General features: G+C 48.1%; 1 protein-coding gene across 6 annotated transcripts in view; it reads right to left on the bottom strand.

Annotated features, from left to right (window-relative positions):
- PPFIA1 (PTPRF interacting protein alpha 1) overlaps window positions 1-19,336 on the bottom strand; it is an 81,549-nt gene that overhangs the window by 38,164 nt on the left and 24,049 nt on the right. For all 6 annotated transcript variants that reach the window (XM_057725960.1, XM_057725963.1, XM_057725961.1 and 3 more), the window contains 10 exons: window positions 10,602-10,703; window positions 9,917-10,081; window positions 9,400-9,474; window positions 8,930-9,031; window positions 8,515-8,736; window positions 6,708-6,854; window positions 5,178-5,312; window positions 3,857-3,940; window positions 1,889-2,020; window positions 570-632 (listed from right to left, as the gene is read on the bottom strand). In XM_057725960.1, coding sequence (XP_057581943.1) covers window positions 570-632; window positions 1,889-2,020; window positions 3,857-3,940; window positions 5,178-5,312; window positions 6,708-6,854; window positions 8,515-8,736; window positions 8,930-9,031; window positions 9,400-9,474; window positions 9,917-10,081; window positions 10,602-10,703 — 1,227 coding nt within the window. The remainder of the gene's footprint in view (window positions 1-569; window positions 633-1,888; window positions 2,021-3,856; window positions 3,941-5,177; window positions 5,313-6,707; window positions 6,855-8,514; window positions 8,737-8,929; window positions 9,032-9,399; window positions 9,475-9,916; window positions 10,082-10,601; window positions 10,704-19,336) is intronic.

Below are 19,336 nucleotides of genomic sequence, written 5' to 3'. Positions count from 1 at the left end.
AGCTCTGCGCTGTGGGCCGCGGCGGCCACTGCACACCTGAGACGGGCCGGGCCCAATCACGTGTGCTGTGGCCGGAAATCACAGTTTCAGACTTGAGGTGAAAAAAAGGACGTAAAGTAGCTCATTCATTTTTATATTAATTCTGTGGTAAAATAACATTTTGACTACATGAGGTAAAATAACATAAACTTCACCTGTGTTTTTTTTACCTGTTTTTCTTTTTGAATGTGGATACTAGGAAGTTCTAGATTATATGCGTGGCTCACATTATCTTTCTGATGGACAGCACTATTCCAGATGAAAGGCTCCCGCTCTGTCTCAGCTTTCAGATGAGCCCAGAAAGGGCTCAGCATCTGAACCACACACAGCGACCGGACTCTAACTCCATCTGAAGGGCAAGCACAGTCACTGCACAAGCCCAGAAGTGCCACCTACACTACAGCAGGGGACTAGCCAGGAAGGGAACCGTAACTTGCCTTCTGCTAAACATCTGCAGTAACTACACTAACAACGAACCCAGCTCAATTCCGCTCTTAACAGATTTCTGAACGATTTAGAGACAGAAGTACCTTATCATGTTGCATTTCTTCTAACTGCTTTTTTGCATTTTCAACTTCTCGTAGGAGAGAATTCTGAAAAAGATATAAATAGTCCTTTAGTGTTAATTCTTAAAAATGTTCCACGTCCTATAGGACAGTCACATTTCTGTTTGGACAGGTAAAGCACCGCGGGGAGCAACAGGCCACGTGAACATACTAACGGGCGGATCACACTCCCAGAGCTGAATGCCGGCCACCAGGCCAGATGACAACTTTTAACAATAACTTGTACATATAAAATTTCCTTCTTCACCGGCTGATTTTCTAGATATAAGAAGGTCACATTCATGGGGTAAGTTAAACTGGTTTATACTGGCTTTCAGCTTTTGCAGTTCAGTGGTCACTCGGGAAACCGGCACAAGTTTCAAGCACAAAATTCAAATCTGAGACAAAAAATCTTCCTCCCTTAGGGGCAGCCCACAGATCAGGTAGGAAGTGAGGTACGTATGTGCCCTATGTGGTCTCCAGTAACGCACTACATCATGGGTTTTGTGTAAAATGCAATGTGCCATATAATTAGTAGTAACCACTGGGTTCTCAGGGAAGATTCTGGGCCCCATCTTTAGGGCACTGGTGCCGTCGGGACAGGTTTTTATCAAACCGGAATCAAACTGTCGCCCACTAGAGCTTCTCTGACATAGATTCTCGGCTACTCCCTTACTCTGGTTACAGCTAAAGAAGGTCCGTGATGAGAGTAGCAGGAGTCCAGGCTCAGACATTTTCCAAACCACATGAAAAGAGAGAAGGCTGGAGCTGGAATACGAGAACGCTTGTTTTTAGCTGATTAAATCTTTTACATTACATCATGTAAGAGAGACAGAAATAAACGTCTAATGCAAGAGCAACGAAGGGGTGAGGGCTGGACCTAGAAGAAAATTCTGGCGCAGGCGCAGATAAACTCGGGCCCGTCAGGCAGATAAACTCAGGCCCATTGGCCAGATCCGGCTCACTGCCGATTTCTGTAAGTGTTACTGGCACACAGCCAGGTCCGTTCCTTTATAGACTGCCTGTGACTGCTTTCATGCTACCTGCTGACAAGCATGACATTCTTCTACTCGATTACTCACAATTAGTAAAAGCCTAAGATGTTTACTACAGGGCCCCCTATGTCAGGTGAACGTGATAACCACTACACTACGGAAACTACAGGGCCCTCTCTGGAGACAGTTTTCCAACGCTTATCCTGGGGAGCAGGAATGACCAACAACGCGCCCCCCACAGGCTGGGGAAGGCCAGGACCAGCGGCGCCCTTCTGGTGAGGGGCCTCCAGGGATGCAGTGCTTGCCCACCTTGTCTTCCAGAGCTGCCATCCTCTCTTTAAGATGAAGCTGAAGCCGCTCGTTAGACTCTGAAAGAAGCTTGTCAACCGTGTCTGATAAACGTTTATTATGTTCTTCATTCATTTTCTCCCTCTGCCTGGCCTAAAATAGGAAAAACAAAAACTGAGAAACTTCAAGAACAAGTAGAGCAACAACGTGAGCGGCCTGGGCCCCGGCTCCCCAAACGGTCGCTCCCACTGCCATCTCTGGGGGACTCTGCACCATCCCAGAGCTGACTCGCGGGGGCAGAGAAAGGTGAGAGGAGAGTCCCTCCCTCTGCTCCTGTTCAACAGAGCACCCAGGGGGCCTCAGAAGTGTCACCAGCCATTAAGTGTCAGATGGACCCAGGGAGTGGATTTACATGCAGAAATAAGTATATTTTAAAGGGGATCAGCTTCTACACACACTGCTGGAGGAATTTCCCAGTATGTAAACAGAAGCTGGAGTCTGGATTAAGGAGGTAAAATGAATTCAATTTATTAAAGCAAAAGGTAAAAAAATTCATTTTGGAAAAAAAAAATCACTGGAGATGAAGAGGTTCTCACATGTTTTTCTTTATACTCTTAACATCACCTGAACTCTTTGTAATGATGATTTATATTAAAAAACTAGAAATAATTACTTCAAGTAAGTTTTAAATGTAATAACAAAGCTGATAAGTCTGTGTTTTATAAAACTAGCATCAATTTCATGGCTTTAGAATCTACTGTATAAAAGAAAATGGAGAGGGGATGGGAGAACGATAGAGATGGGAAGAGACTGGGCCCGTGCTGATAATTCTTGAAGCGAGCTGGAGGACTCACAGGCATTCATTACACGACTCTGTCCACTTCTGCATATGTTTGAAATTTTCCATAATAAGGAAGTTAAAAAAAAAAGAAAAAAAGCTTGATTTCACCCCACACCCTGCGTATGTGGGGGGACAGGAAGTGCTGCCAGGCAACACGCGTGAGGGCGGGTCACCTTAGCGGGTCTCCCTCTTCTCTTAGGTTGTTGGGAGGATTAAGTAGAAATCACTCAGGATCACGCCCAAAACACAGCAACCACCCAGCTCACCACATAATAAGGTATCAGCATTCAAATATTTTTAAAGCAAAAGAACTTAAAAATTTACTTTGAAGTGCTGTAGTCATAAACAGCATCCCTATCTCAACAGCCGCTGTCAGTCAGTTCTGAAAGTCACTCAGTGCGTCCCGCAGTGGGTAAAAATCAAATTCTCTGCCTAAGGGGGGAGGGTGCGTGCCTGCGTCGGGAGGCAGGGACATGTAATGTGTGGATCTCTGGATGGGAGTCAGAATCCTTCCTTCCTGGATGCTCTGCAGCCCAGGCCCAAGAAGACAGGGTCGTGGTGGCGACAACACTGACGTCGCACAGCTGGGCCTGGGGTCATCCTGCGCTCTATTTCCTGGATGTTCCATCTCGACACACGCCCAACCAGCTTTTCCAGGAACACTCAGAACTGGGCCGACATGAGCCTCCACCATCACACTTTCCTTACACTCTTTCTACTGCAGCTCAGCTAGGGTTTTCCTCCTGCTCAGGACGAGCCACCCTACATGGACACACCTTTGTGTCTGGATAGTACTTAGGAAATCTGGGACAGAGATCAGGCCCGTGACCTGAATCTGGGGCTCCAGCACCACATCCTAGGCAAGCGGACTCAACACCTAGGACGCCGTGCCTTCAGTTTCATGGGGACCCGGACAGCCCCGCAAGCCTGTTTGAGGAGCACCTGTAAGGGCCCACTTGCACCTGGAGCAGCTCCCTCGACACACTGGCCACCCCACCCCTGCACACGCCTATGGGCGGCCATGGGGTGGGCGCACCGACCAGCAGACAACACGCAGAGGAGGCCACAGGCTGATACGCACGAGGGGCGGGGAGCTGGGGAGCCGCGTTCTCCAGCTCTGGGCTTGGCTTCTCTGCCGGGACACGTACCCGCTGCAGCTCCTGATTCTTCTCCTCCAGCTGGGCCTCCATCTGGCGCAGCCTCTCCTCGATGTTGCCGTGTCTCTCTTCGGCCTGTCAGCAAAGAACGGCATCAGTGCAGCTCGTGGTTGCCCTTCCCGACAGCACACGGGACACGACGGCAGTAGCGACAAGCGGGACATGCTCGGTGTGGACGACTCGCCCCGCGTTCGATGGAAGGCACGCGCTCACACCTGCTCACACATCCCGCGCGGCTGCATGTGTGCCACTGTGAGGCAGCTTCCCCTCTCGGGGGGAACTGAGGCGTGACTGGCGCTGGTGCCCAGCTCCCCCCACCCCACCGGCCCCGCGCCCACGGGCGGGCTGTCCGCCCGTCCTCAGACGGCTGGGGCGAGTCAGCACAGGAAGCAGGAAGCGGCAAGCACGGCGGGTGAGAGCACGGACACGTTCTACCTTCCTAAGCTGGGAGGTAAGTTCGAACAGTTTAGCTTCCTTAGTGGCAGAGTTTCCAGAAGACAAAAGGTCAGACTACAAGGCCCACCAGGGACAGACAGGAGAGATGAGAGGGGAGAAAAGAAACCGAGACTTTAAATGCAGGTCACAAAGGAGAAGGAGTGCTTCCGTTACAGCAGTTAGCAAAGACCCTGCTCTCAGGAAGGTCTGCGAGCACCTGACACCTTCCGTGCCCCCTGCCTGGGTCTGTGTGCCCCTCAGCAGTGCGCTGAGCTCCGGGCAGACACACCAGCACAGGTGACCATGTCCCCATGCCTGGCCGGCCGCGCGCCTCCTCCCCGTGCGCACACGCCGTCCAGCGCCACCTCTCACCCCAGGCTCCCTGGGGGCAGTGAGGGCGGGACCGGTGAGGGCGGGACCGGGTCGGGCGCGCCCGCCAGGATTTGTTGAACCAGTGAATGAATAAAGAGTTAAAAATCTGTTTATTACAAAGTTATTTTGGTGTCTTTAAAAGAGAACGGGATTTTCCTCTTTTCTGAGGAAAAGTCTCCTGCTTTGACACAAAGTTTCTGTCCCCAGGCCTGGGGCTGCTGACTTCCGTAACTATGCAGCAGTGACTGAGCCGAAGCGCCCCAGGGACACACAGCACACACCTGACAAAACTGGAGGGAAGTTAGTGTACGGATGACAAAAAAGTGGGGATAACATCTGACATTCAAAAGGGGCTGCAATCTGAAACAACACAGCACAGAAAACAAGTCCGAGCTACTTCGTGGATTTAGGGGCACCGACAGGAACACATCAATAAGGCCCATGAACAAAGCACCCTCAAAAGCAAACTCTGATGTCTGGCCCCGAACGTGACCCAGGGCAGCACCTTGGAGAGCGCGGCCACCCTCTGGGCCAGCTCCGCCTCCACCTCCGGGAGCGTCTCCGCCCTCCGCAGGGTCTGCTGCAGCTTCTGTTCGGCCAGCTCCAGGCGTTCTTGCAACTGGCGGTTTTTATCCTCAGTCTGCAAAATGAGAGCAAAGCATCAGCGTGGGGCACATCGTGGAGCCACTTCCACCTGTAATAAAATGCACGTATCTACTAAATCTGTCCTGATGGAAACCACTGTTTTGGCAGCTGCTTCACAGTAAATTTTTTCTTTCTGTGAAGAGTGCACACCCACTTTCTTGGGCTTGATTTCAATGTGCAAAACACCTCCTGCCAAAGTATTTGCTTTTCCTAAATACCTCCAAAGAAGTCTTAAAACGCACACGCGCATGCGCGCACACACACACATGTTCCTATACATTAAAGAAAAGCCGTTTTCTGTAGAAGCTTATTCATTCTTATTGACAAGTTAAGGAGAGAAGGGTTCAGTACTAACCCGTCCCCAAACTTCATCAGAATCATCATCTGAAGGGAACCCTGCTGACAGCAGGCTGCCACGGGCATACAAGCCAGGACGTGGCTTTCATCTCCTTTGAGATACAGACCTGCTAGGAGTGTGTCTAATGAAATGCTAGTCAACTTACTTTTGTAAATGTATGATTATTCTTCAAAAAAATCCTTACTTTGAAAAATTTTCAGTGTAGAAAATTTAGACAGATTTTTTTTTAAAAGGAAAAATTTTACATCATCTATAAGCTCAGGTTCCTGAGAGGTTAACGCTTGTTTCTACACAGCTCTCTTCTTCCTCCTGTGTGCACACTGCTATGAACATGTACAAACAACACATATGCTTTCAAACCCTCAGAAAACAACAGCTCACAGTATGTAGTATTTTCTGATCTGCATTTTAAAGTAAATATCTTGAACATCTTAATGCTCTTAATTAGCATTTCACACCATAAATTTTAATGCCTTTCTAGTATTTTATTTTTATTTTGGGGCCAATGATATACTTTATAACACACCACACAAACTTGCTTCGTTTCTGAGAAGCTAGATTTGGTTTTCCTGGTTAACTCTTGGAGCAAGTAAGGCTTACCAAACCACAGGAGATACAAACCTTACTCAGACTGCATCTCTACATCTGCCATTTATCACACTGACCCCAGTTACCAACAAGCAGCAGCTGCCTTGAAGTTCTTTGCCACTCTCTGCTCTTTTGGTAAAAATGCTAACATTCAATTAAAACAAAAGAGTGCATTTTGTGGAGCTACACTCCACAAAATGGTTAAACCAAATCCTAAATAATGAAATTCTGTAAGTTGCAATCACCTACAATTTTTTAAAATTTATTTTATTCTAGTTACAGTTGATTTACAATGTACACCCACACTTTTGAACATAATATACTAAGATCATAAAAATTTTACATTGGGACTTGATTTCCAACATGAAAATCACAGGAAAAGGTCTTTACCTTCATTGGTAATTAATTAATAAAAGCCAGACAAAGTTCAGTAAAAACCACTACCTGTCGATGCATAGAATCCTTGTTTGCAATCTCATTTTCAAGTTTATCGTTGAGGTCGTGCACAGAAGTGGCTTCACGCTGTGCTGCGAGGTAGCGTTTCTCAAGAGTAGTGATCCTCTCTTCCATGTCTTCCTTCTGGGCCATGGCCTGCATTGGGTATTTTGGAGGGAAAAAAGGTAAGTCATTAATAGATAACACACTGATACACTTAGGACAGAAAAAACTGGGCTAAATCCTAAAAGTGTCAAATCAAATATAAAATTAGTGTCCTCAAAATGAAATTGAAAGACACGCCAGTTTTCTCTGATGTGTGCGAAAACATACCTACCTCAAATATCATAAATATTCACCAAATGATTAGCACTTATCTGTCTTAGTGCTATGTGTGGCCGCTCGGCTGTTTAACCAAGATTATCCTTTTCTCCATAACATTACCAAGGAAAAAAAAGTGTAATAAAACATCCTGCTACTGCAAGAGTTCCAGGAGGGGAAGGTATCTGCCATGAAGACAGGACCTCTGTTTGCCTCTCAACATAGGTAGGCTTTACCCAGGAGAGGGAGCAGCCTCTCAACAGACACAACAGTGAGATGTGCGTCTCATTTTCTTGGGTAGAAGTTGGATGAAATCTCATCCAATCACCACACAATTAAAGCAATAATACTGACAAATGGAAACAGAAGTCAAAGTTTAATACAACTGGAAGCACCCTTCTACACCGATTCTTCTAAAGCAAAATTATATGACATAGTATCAAATGCCGAAATAGCACAAGAGCTTTCTGCTAGTGCAAGTCCTGTCCCCCAGCTAAAAATCCATTTCAGGCCCCCCCTGTTCACTAAGTAACCAACATCAGCAAAGTCTTAATATTAAAAATGACAAGTCTTAAAAAAATTTCAAAATTCTCTGCATATTAAACTCTGCCACCTAATCTCCTGTTGCCAAAGAATAACGTACACAGGTTATATACATACGCACAAATATTTTTGTTTTGAATTCTTACACAAAACTACTCACACCAAGCTGCTAAACAGAAAGTACATACACTTTAGAGGGGTTCCCCATGAGCCGCTCTCCCCAGGGTGGGGTGGGGCTGGGCGGGGGCTCAGTGTACAAAGCAGCGGTTAGGCTAACAGGAGGGGGCGCCAGAGAAGGCACCCAGCACTCATCTGTTTTTACAATGACAATTAGCAAGTTTCTCACAAGTCGTGACACATGCATAAATGTCTGCCAGAAATGCATCTGTTTCTACACAGTTTTATAGCAGGAGCCTGACCACCCAAGTGTGAGCACAGGCCACTCTATTGGTCTGACCACCGATACCAATATTGTACATTCCTTCAAGGAGCAGAACATCAGAACACCAGAAAAGAGGCCACCGGTGCTGCCTTAGCAGAGCCCACAAACTGTGCTCACATCTCTCAGAGAGACCCAGCACCACAGATGTCCCCATACTCGCTCCAGTGTATCAGAAAGAAACCTGAGCATAAGCAGGATGACATCCTACAGCCTAGAGCTTGTAGAAATGAGGAGTCCACACCCAGGACACTACGGTCATAGCAGCACAACAGGAAGGGCCAGCTTCACGTCCGTCCCGCTGCCAATGGACCAGCCGGACCAGGCCTCCTCTACCTTTAAAGACCTCGACACAGAAATGGGGAAGCAGCAGTCACAGTCTCAAGGCACTGCTGTGTTTCGCCCTTACACTATCATTCAAAGGTTGAAATAATTAGAAGAATAAGGGACAATCCAACCAAAACAGCCCCCACATCCACCCATGACTGCCCTGACACGGCCACTGTCGCTCACCTCACGGACATCTCGCTGCAGTTTCGTGTTCACCTCCTCAGATTTGATGAGGTCTTTCCTGGCCGTGTCCAGATCCTCCTCCAGCTCCGTCACGTGCGAGGAGAGAGCTGCCAGGCGCTCCTTCATCTGGCTCTGCTCTCTGGACTGCTTGTCTATGACCTCCTGGAGCTCCATCACTTTAGTCAAGTCTTCCTCGTGGCTCAGAGAACCGTCGGAAGATCTCTAACGGGGGAAAAGAACCCTTAAATGGCCGTGTTTGGTGGTAAGGTCAAAACTGCCTTCTGTACACTATGGGCTCACATGACCCTCCCAGGCACGCAGGCCTACGCGGGGCGTTGGGGACAGCTTCCCACAGGCCCGCACGGACTGGACGAGTGAGACATGGACCAGACAGAGGAGGAGACTGAGGACTTGCCTTTCCATTCGCACTTGGTGTGTTTTCTTCCTCATGGTTTATGTCAAGTACCCCATCTGTTAGAGTCTTTTTCTGGTTATTCTGCTCTTTAAGGATCATTAGCTAAAACCAAAAAATTGAATGAGAATAAAGAAATAAGTAAAGATAGCACAACTCCATTTGGAAAAACACAACTATAAACTGCAAACACAGTATAAAAAGAAAATGCATGGTGATGTGATCCACCCTGAATACAACCAGGTTATTAAAGTCAGAATCTACCATCTACTGGACAAATGGGCACTTAAGAGATTCTGCAACTCTGAAATAAAAGTCGTTTACTAGTCATTAAAATGACCCAGATGGGCTGGTCCTCAATCAGAAAGATTAACATCTGACACCCACTACTACAGCCTTCACACTGTTTTAAAATGAAGGGATAAAAATTACGAACCCTCAACTGCAATTACACGGTGATTTATCAAGCTTACCTCTTTATGTGTGGCACCTAATTCTTCTTCTAACAAACTACACCTTTCAAGTGCTACTCGTAGTCGCTCTCTCACCTGAAAATTAAAGGGGTTGAGTTAGTGTGTGTGTGTGTGTGTGTGTGTGTGTGCGCGCGCGTGTGTGTGTATGTATGTTAATGCTTATTGTACAGTTATCCTAATATACTATTAGTGTAATATAACATAATAGAATACCTTTAATGTCTTTCATTGATCTTAATGTCAAGAAAACCTGCCTGTTAATAGCTTTAAATTTTAAGTTTGAGGAAAAATTTCATCCTAAATAAATTGTATTACCCAATTCTTAATAGCAAATTGATATACAGAGGCATTTCTGCCAACTAACACTTTTTAACCGTACAGAATTCTGGCTTCTTAAAGAAAAGAATGTGTTTATAAGAATTCAAGCTCAAAAGCCAACTAGTTACACAAACACCTGCACTGTCGCCTGATACCGCAGCGCATGTGTGAACCCAGAGCCGACGGGTGGCGGCGGTACCTTCTCATCCAGGGCTTTGTGGTGCTCAAACAGTGACTTCAGGGCTTTGAGCACCTCCACCTCACTGGACACGCCCGCAGGGGACTGCGCCTGCCTCTTCACCACTGTCATCCGTAGGGAGCGCTCGTGCCGGGACACCAGGCACTCCAGGTGCTCCAGCAGCAGCTGCACGGCAAGGCCAAAGTCAGCACGCTGCAAAGAGCACTTTCTATCTCATCTCTGAATCTGGGGCAAATAACTCCTTTCAATCGCACGCTAAAACCAAAACCGTGCGAAGACAAGCCTGAATCCCTCCAGCTCAGTCTAAAGTTAGAGAGGACTTCCCTGGCAGTCCAGTGGTTAGGACTCCACACTTCCACTGCAGGGGGGTTCAAGCCCTGGTTGGGGAACTAAGATCCCACATGCCATGTGGTGCAGCCAAAAAAATAATAAAATAAAAAGATAATAAAGTTAGAGAAATTCCCCCCTCAAATGTACTAAAATTACATTAACTTTCATCATAAATTTCAAGCAAGGTATGAGAACCCTGAACTGATCAACCCCAGTCCGCTCAGTGGGAAAATGTTGAAAATGTGTTTAAAACCAGACAGAGTGGATCATCTTTTGAACTTAAAGACAGCAACGCAGAGCCAGCCGATCGTGCCCTAGAGGCGAATGTGAACACAGCGAGAAGCCCCCTACTGACCCTGGTGTTGTTCCTTTCCGCTTTCAGTTCAGCAATTTCTTCTTCTCGTTCAAGGAGCTGTTCCCTGCATACATTTAGTTCTTTAGTAAGTGCTGCAAACTCCTAGAAAACAGTTAAATAAATAAGCAAATAAATATAAATAAAACAGAGCGCGAGAGACCGACCCTCTAAAGACTGACTCCCGTCAAGCCTCTCAGCCTTCACACAAAGGCAGCCCCCATCATAGGCCATGCAGGACCTCTCTGACCTCCAGAGAAAGGGGGTCCACTGAGCAGCCCAAGACTACAAAGACCACCATAACTCAGACCAGCCTTTCACCCCTCCACCCCTGACCCCAGCACACACATGGCAGGGGACGGCAGGGAATCCAAGCCTGCCTTCTCAAGATCCAGGGAAGTCCAAGATATTTTCCTGAACATAAATTCTAACACCAAAGTGGATATTTTTAAATGATTCACAGACATGTGACCTAGAACCACTGGGCAGAGTAAGGAAAAAAGGTCTAGAAGGCCACCAGGCTTTGTGGAGCGTCCACCGGGAAAAAGGCTGATGGTACTCCCAAGGCCAGTCTGTTAGCCTAACTCCACTGAAGTCATCCAGCCATTAAAAGCTGGTTAAAATGGTACATTTATGGTACACACATTTTACCACAATTCACACAGGCACACGCACGCGCACGGTGCTCTCTGGAGACAAGCCTGCTCCCGAGAGCGCAACCTGCTGAACAACAGGAACAGCTCTTTACTTCAGTATTTTGGCGCAGACCTGCAAACACGAAGAAACCCCAGTGAGGCTGGAGAGGAATAATCCAGTGTGTCTTCGAAGCGGGCGAAGATTCTGCCCACGCGGATCCGTCTTCAGAGACCTGGCCAGCAGCATCGGCACGGGACTTCGTGGCTGGGAAGCAGGGAGCAAGGGGCCGCCACGGGGACTCTGTCTCCTCTCCACGTGCTCCTAGCAAGTTCATCTTCCTTCCTGAGTGTCCGAGGTTTCGTCCAGATGTGCCCACGTTAGGTATACTGAATACCCTGATCTACATCTCCTCTGGTTAAATAACTAGTTGACTGTCAGATCATCTAACGCCTAACACCAGTGAGAGGTTTTCATCTAATTCCTAAGATCCTGTATCCGGAAATAATTCTTCCTGTGACAGGTGAGAGAGCCTGACTCAAAGTAGCCTGGGCTGAGAGGCAGTTATTACACGTGAGTGTCAGTCACAGGCAGGGCTGGCTCTGAGCTCGCCTGAATTCAGGGCCCTGGATTTTTATTTGATCACACTGTCCCCCTTGTACTGCAATCTGAGTCGATTTCGTGAAGAAAATGCCAATTTACTAAATCGGTCTTTGATGACGTCTGGTCCAAAGTTTACCATCCTGACATTTTTTTAGCTGACTAGATTTCAAATTGTTTTTTGGCCAGGCCCTCCTGCTCTTGTTTCATTTTTGTCTGTTTTTGTTTTATAATTTCTAGTTGCTTTTCATGGATGTTAACATCTTTTTAAGCATCTTAAACACACTTCTTTGACCGTTTTGCCAGACCCCACCCATGAATCTCAGATGGAGTAAATGGACGCTGGGTAGGGAGTCGGCTCCAGGAGGGTGTCTCAGTATGAGGTCTTCGTGCTATGGGATCTGGGCTCCAGCTCCCCTCAAGCAAGAGGTGATGCTGTCGGCACTGACCTCCCCAACTAGGGTCCAGTGGTGTCCTTGGAGCCTCCCAAGGCCTCGGGCCAGAACTACGTTCCATGGTGACCGAGGGCCCCTGCTGCCTGCTTTCATTACAGACAGCGCAGATCCCCTTAGAGAACCAACCACCAGTCAGGGCTGTGTCTTCCGGGTACTGCCTTCTACCTTCCCTGGGCCCACAACTTCCTATAAAGCCCCAGTGGACAGACGCAGTGGCCTTAGGTGGAGTCTGAGTCTAGTTCTGCTTCCCCTCCCTCCACACTTTGGTTCCCATTACCGTAACCCATGTGGGCCACGTCTCCTGTGCCACCGCCGGCTCGGAGCCTGGATTGCAGTAGCTGAGGCGTCCAGCCAGCTCACACCACATGGGGTATCCCGTTTCTGTCCTTAAGGGTATGCTTCTCTTTAGGGGGCCTAGCCATATTTTTTGGTCTATGTCTCTCTGTTTCAATTTACCTTTCCACTGCTGGGTTTGGAGAAGAGATACTCAAAGCACAAGTTTATGCTGCCACCCTAACTGGAAGTCACAACTCATGTGAGATGTGGTTGCACACCTGGTCTGGCTGAGCACCAGGAGGCAAGCCTGGACGCTCCCGGGCATCCTACAAAACACATGCGAGCGAGCAACGACCCCAGTGCAGTCTGTGCTCTGTGCAAGAGTCGTCCAGCCAACGAGAGTGGAAGCCACCTCTGATGCGAAGTGGGCGCACAGGTCCAAAGGTTTGCTGCCGGGACGGCACCTGCACTGAACTGCAAGCAGGACCTGGCTGTCCAGCTGGTGCGAGCCTCGTCACAAAAGCACAGGCACTGGAGGGTGGAGAAGGGCATCTGCAGACAGGAGCAGGGTGACGCTGGAGGTGGGCAGAGGCTAGAATGTGAAGGTCCCATGTACCCCGTCAGGAGTCTGGGCTTCATCTACAGACTTTGAGTGAGCGGGCAAAACTGTTGAAAGTCCCATGCCTGACACAAAAGACATGCTCAAAATGGGTTTGCTGGGTAAACAAAAGCCCCAGGAGCAGCACTGCAGCTGGGCTGGAGGAGGTAGAGTGAGAAACCAGCTGAGTCCACAGCAAGAAGCCTGGGGGGACACGAGGGTCTGACCTGAGACTCAGACTAGCGAGACGCAGGACATAATAGCATTCTCAAGGAGAAACGCAAGGATCCCATGCGCCACTTGCTGTGCCTGTCACCAGTTTTCAAAGGACCCTCTGGATGCTGTGCTCAGAAGAGCCTGTAAGGTGAGGCCAGATGTGGGGAGACAGCCTGGCGCTGCAACCATGCAGGAAAGGCCAGGGCGAGGGAGCACACCACACCGCAGGAAGAGGAGGGGGCTTGGGACGGGCCTGAGAGGGGAGCCAACAAGATGTGCTGACGAACCCAACAGACCTGCGACAGAAGCCCAGGACGACTCCAAGGATTCTGGCAGGAGCGAGGGAAAGATGGAGGCACTGTTCTCTGAGAAGGGAATGTCTACGGGCAGAGCAGGCTCTGAAGGGACAAGCTTAATCTCAGACGTCCTCAGGCATTCACACAGCAGTGTCGAGTCCAGAGCCGCACCTCCCAGTCTGGAGTTCTCGGGATGCTGGTTGAGGTGGGAGAGCATCTCCTTCCATGCAGACCAATGAGGCACCGAGTGTGGGTGAGAAGAGATCTGGCTCGAGCCCTGTGAGAAGCCAAGGCTGGGCGGCTCAGAAACGGGAAATGGGAGGCCAGGGGGAAGGAGACCACCTGGGAAGTCACGTGTTCCCAGAGGAACGGCCACCAGTGTCAGCGGCTGCTTGGAGAGGGAGTCCGTTGACTGGTCACTGGTGGTGGTGGATCTGCTGAAATGGAGGCCAACGGTGGCCGTGACCACAGCAGGTCAGGAGCCCTGGCAGGGCTGAAAGTCTGAGTGGACAGAGGGCACAGAGAATGGGAGGATGGGAGGACAGCAGTGGGCACACATTCATTCTTTTGAGGGACTTTGCAGTAAAGAGTCGAAGAGAAATGGGGCAGTGGTTAAAGGAGATACGGGGTCAAGAAAGCCCTGCTGCAGGAGGGGACAAGTGCTCCCACGCCGACGGCAAGAATCCAGGGCAGAGGTGGGAGTCGACAGCCACCACCCTGAGCAGCTGAGGGCAGGTCGGTCAAGTGGGCACGTGCAGAGGGTGCCCTTCCTGGGGGGCGCACAGCTCACCCCCAGCCAGAGCAAAGGCAGGCGAATACACGGCACAGATGCAGACACACAGGGAGGCGTGTGGCGGGAAGTTCTTCCAATTTCACCAAGAGAACAGACGCCACTGTGCTGAATGGAAGGGTGGGTGCGGTGCAGGAGGGGAGGGCACCAAGCAGCCATCGAGCAGAGAGGGGTGGGACACCAGCACTGTGACCATGGGCATCTGGGTCCACTGTAGGCTGCTGGCGATGCCCATGGATGGGGATGGACTCGACGGGAGCAGGTTTCCGCCAGGTGAATACAAGGTGAGACAGGTGGGTGAGAGAGGTGGGTGAGTGCGTGTGAGTGTGAGAGAGAGAGGTGGGTGAGAGTGTGTGTGTGTGTGAGAGAGAGGTGGGTGTGTGTCTGTGAGAGAGAGGTGGGTATGAGTGTGTGTGAGAGAGAGAGAGGTGGGTATGAGTGTGTGTGAGAGAGAGAGAGGTGGGTGAGAGTTGTATGTGTGAGAGAGAGAGGTGGGTGTGTGTGTGTATGAGAGAGGTGGGTGAGAGTGTCTGTGTGTGTGTGTGTGTGAGAGGTGGGTGTGAGTGTGAGAGAGAGGTGGGTGAGAGTTGTGTGTGTGTGTGAGAGACAGAGGTGGGTGAGAGTTGTGTGTGTGAGAGAGAGGTGGGTGTGTGTGTGTGTGTGTGTGTGAGAGAGGTGGGGGTGTGTGTGTGTATGAGAGAGGTGGGTGAGAGTGTCTGTGTGTGTGTGAGAGGTGGGTGTGTGTGTGTGAGAGGTGGGTGTGAGTGTGTGTGTGAGAGAGAGAGGTGGGTGAGAGTTGTGTGTGTGTGAGAGAGAGGTGGGTGTGTGTGTGTGTATGAGAGAGGTGGGTGAGAGTGTGTGTGTGTGAGAGAGGTGGGTGTGTGGGTGTGAGAGGTGGGTGTGAGTGTGTGTGTGTGAGAGAGAGGTGGGTGAGAGTTGTGTGTGTGTGAGAGAGAGGTGGGGGTGTGTGTGTGTATGAGAGAGGTGGGTGAGAGTGTGTGTGTGTGTGAGAGGTGGGTGTGTGTGTGTGAGAGGTGGGTGTGAGTGTGTGTGTGAGAGAGAGAGGTGGGTGAGAGTTGTGTGTGTGTGAGAGAGAGGTGGGGGTGTGTGTGTATGAGAGAGAGAGAGAGAGATGGAGGGGAGAGAGAGAGAAAGGGAAAAAGAGAGAGGCTTGCGAGGTTGTGATGACAACGGACCACGGAACCTCAGTGGGTAAAGAAGACGGGAGTCATGGGAAGGGCGAAGGACCACAACGAGGCGGTGGGGTCGTAGGCTGCAGGCCCCAGGAGGGTTGGATTTCGGTGTTTTACTTTTTAAAGTCTTACTATCTATCCCGAACACATTTCACTGCCTTTAAATGAAGTACCAGGTCAAAGCATGACAAGTGGACACTGCAAGTCTGTGGGGTGGCAGGGGTCAGGGGAGCTTGAAAACTCCCATATGCACTGGCTACGAGGAATTAATGATTCACAGACTGACCTACCTTGGAAACAGAAGGGATCACCATCTAGTCCCACTTCCACTCAGGTACAAGCCCTTTTCCATATTCCCATCAGCTCCCTTGTCCTTTAACTCCTTCATCACCAGAAGCAAGCCTACGTCTTTTACATACAAATTTTCCTTAAGTTTTTCCTAATAGCGCCAAACTGTCTTCATTCACCTATTAAGAGAATATTTAATTCCCATCATTTTGGCTAAATACAGGTGTTTCTTACAATAAATTCAACAGCCAAAACCATTCTATGATATACTGCTTTAAATACGGTAGAAAACAAATTTATAGAACTTCACCATTATTTTCACTCCTTAAGGAAAAACCTTTATCTTTGCTCGAAAAAATTCAACTGAAAAAATATCAAAGCAAATTTAAACTTAGGAGTTTAGATAAACATTAGACAGGAAATTCCAAAGTTTAAGATTCCAAAAGCATGTTCATATGTGCACTGTGTTTGTATTATTATTGCAGAAAAAAACTATTAGAGCCTGAATAAATCCCAAATATGTGCAATAAATGATCTACTCTATCGCCATGATAGGAACTTAATTGTCAGTATCTAAACTTTTTTTCTCTTTAGAAAAAATGTTTGTTTAAAAAGTACTGTAAGCCAGTTGAAAGTGACATTCTATTTACCGCAATTGAAGTTTGAAGTATTCTTTGAAACTGAACAGATAAAACAATCATTGGGATATTTTCAGTGTAAAATATAAGGCTGCACAATACAGATTTGTATTTCCATTTGACGTTTTCTAGGACCGAGACAAGGGAAAAGAACGTTCAACCATTAAAATCAGCTTAGGAACTCGATTTCACATAATGAGTGAAAATGCCAACACTTATTTATCATTTCTGGATCCGGATAATGGGATCAGATTACATGAACCAGACATGACTGATCAAAGTCCCCAATCGAGCCGATTTTGAAGTCAGTCCCATGGGGCAGACGCAACATTTGGTTCCAGAGCGATGACCATCCTCTCTTCCCAGACGCCGCGGCAGACTCAGTGGGGAACAGCAGGGTCTGGTCACGTTCTGCCCTCACATGGAACCGACCCCCCTTCTGATCTCCGGCCCTCTGCCCGTGTTCTCTACCTGACCATCCTGTGTTACAGTTCTACATCTTCTATTTTCTATAATCTCCACCAATAGCTCTGTTTTATTTTTTAATGACATTTCATTATTTTTGCTAACCTGCTAAAGTAAGAATAAAGCTTCACTGGAGGCAAGAAGTATACGTCCTCTTCGTATAGGGACATGGAATGTGATAAAGGATGGAAACGGGGTCTAATTTGTAGCAAACCAAAAACAACACCCAAAAACCTGACCTGCAGAACTGACTTAGATTATCTTCTGACAGCAGCTACTGATATTTGCCACAGTCTTAGGTTTAAAAGCATGTCAAATTTTGAACTGAAAGAATATTAGAAGCTTATATAGTAAAATGAATCGGCAAATCATATATTTGAAACTCCACTGTATTGATTAAAATTACGCTTAGAAAGGTTATGTATAACTATTTATACTGTGACCTAACGATGAGAGGAGGAGGACAGGGGAAAACTTAGAAAGAAAAAAGACAAACTTTACACCTTTGCAAAATCTGAGTCATGAGCTCACTAGACTTATTTAAAGCCCTGAATGCCACACCATTGGATTTTCAATCACTGATTATATGCAAGCAACAGAGGAAAATGCACAAGCAGTTCAGAAGTCCCAATATATTTAATTTTGTTTCCCTCTAAGAATCGATACTGAGAAAATTTATGCTCATACGTAGCATTTGGCAGTCAAGTGATTGAGACTGTATCTTCTGAACCTAAAAAACATGGGGTAGAACAGTATTGCAATGTGATCTCAATTTGGTTAAAAGCAAACACAAGCGTGTGTGTTTCTTACACATACATAAAATATAGGTGGACACCCACCAAACTGCTAAGGCAGACTATGGATGGGAAAGCATCCATAGTCTTTCTTTTTAACTTATATCGCTGTTTAATTTCAAGTAAGTATGTACTCTCTGTGTATTTTAAAAACAAAACAAAACACACCACCACCAGGGAATTCCCTGGCGGGCCAATGGTCAGGACTCCGCGCTTTCACAGCCGGGACCCGGGTTCAATCCCTGGTCAGGGAACTAAGATCCCACAAGCTATGCGACGCAGATAAGATAAGATGAAATGAAATGAAATAAAATAAATCATTAGCCTAACTTGCTTTTTAAAAAAAAGACAAATCCTTACTTCTTTTTTCCTTTCTAAACAATGTTAAAACTACAAAGCACGAGCAGAATACAGACTGCCCACATGGATGGAAGCTGAGAAGATATCTTCCCCCAAAGGCTCTGCATCTCAGCCTCTAATGCCTTCTCCCGCTCCTCACTGCGAGGCGGCCTCCGCCTCCAGCCTCACTGAACGCGCTCTGGCTGACACACCAGCAGCACCCATCTCCGCTGAGCCCAGGCCAGTTTCAGTGCTCACCTGTGCTGCCTATATGGGAGCATCTGACCCCTCCTTCCTGCTCTCCTCCCCCTTGTGCTGGTGATCTCACAACTGCTGGTGCTCCCAGGGCTCCGCCCAAGGTCTCCTGTTCACCTTACACACCGTGACTGTCTGACCTGTGTGTCAGGCTTCAACCCCCCACGCTGGGCAACTGTCCAACTGCCCACCTGCCTCATACACACCTCCACTCAGTTATCTTCCAGGACTTCACCCTCCTCCTCCCAGTCCCTCGGAGCAGAGGAAACCACATGGCCTCCCTCCTCTTCCTCCATGTTATTTAGCCAATCACTGGGGCAGCTAATTCGAGCTCACACCTACATCTCCAGACCTGCTCGCTGCCGCCTCTCCCTCCAAAGAAACCCTGACTGAGCGCTGCCCCTCGCCTCCACCCTCTGGCAGCCACCGCTCTGCCTGCCGTCTCCAGGGAGCTGCCTATTCAGGACAGGTTGCACACCTGGACTCGTACAATATCTGTCCTTTTGTGTCTGGCTTCTTCCACTCTGTGATGTTTTCAAGGTTCATCCATGACACAGTGTGTGTCAGGCGCTTCGTTCATTTTTATGGCTGAACAAGAATTCCGTTACGTGGATGGAGCACCTTTTGTTTATCCATTCACTTGTTAACGGACACCTGGGGTGCTTGTGCTTTCCAACTCTCAAGAACGACGCTGTGTGAACATTCCTGTGCACACTTTCGTGTGGATTTACACGCTGTTTCTTGGGCATACCTAGGAGTAGATATATTTCTTCACAACATCAATGGGTGGATTGTTTCATCTCTGTTTCTAAATTTCAATTTAAATATCCAGCTTTCTCAGCCATCACTCCTTTCTTTTTTTTGGAATGTATTTTCTCTTAGGCAAAAATTGGGATTTCCTC

This window comes from Hippopotamus amphibius, chromosome 3 (genome assembly GCF_030028045.1).
Source record: "Hippopotamus amphibius kiboko isolate mHipAmp2 chromosome 3, mHipAmp2.hap2, whole genome shotgun sequence".
Lineage (NCBI taxonomy): Eukaryota > Metazoa > Chordata > Mammalia > Artiodactyla > Hippopotamidae > Hippopotamus > Hippopotamus amphibius.
Note: the sequence above shows the minus strand (reverse complement) of the source record. Positions and strands in the feature narration are given on the sequence as shown.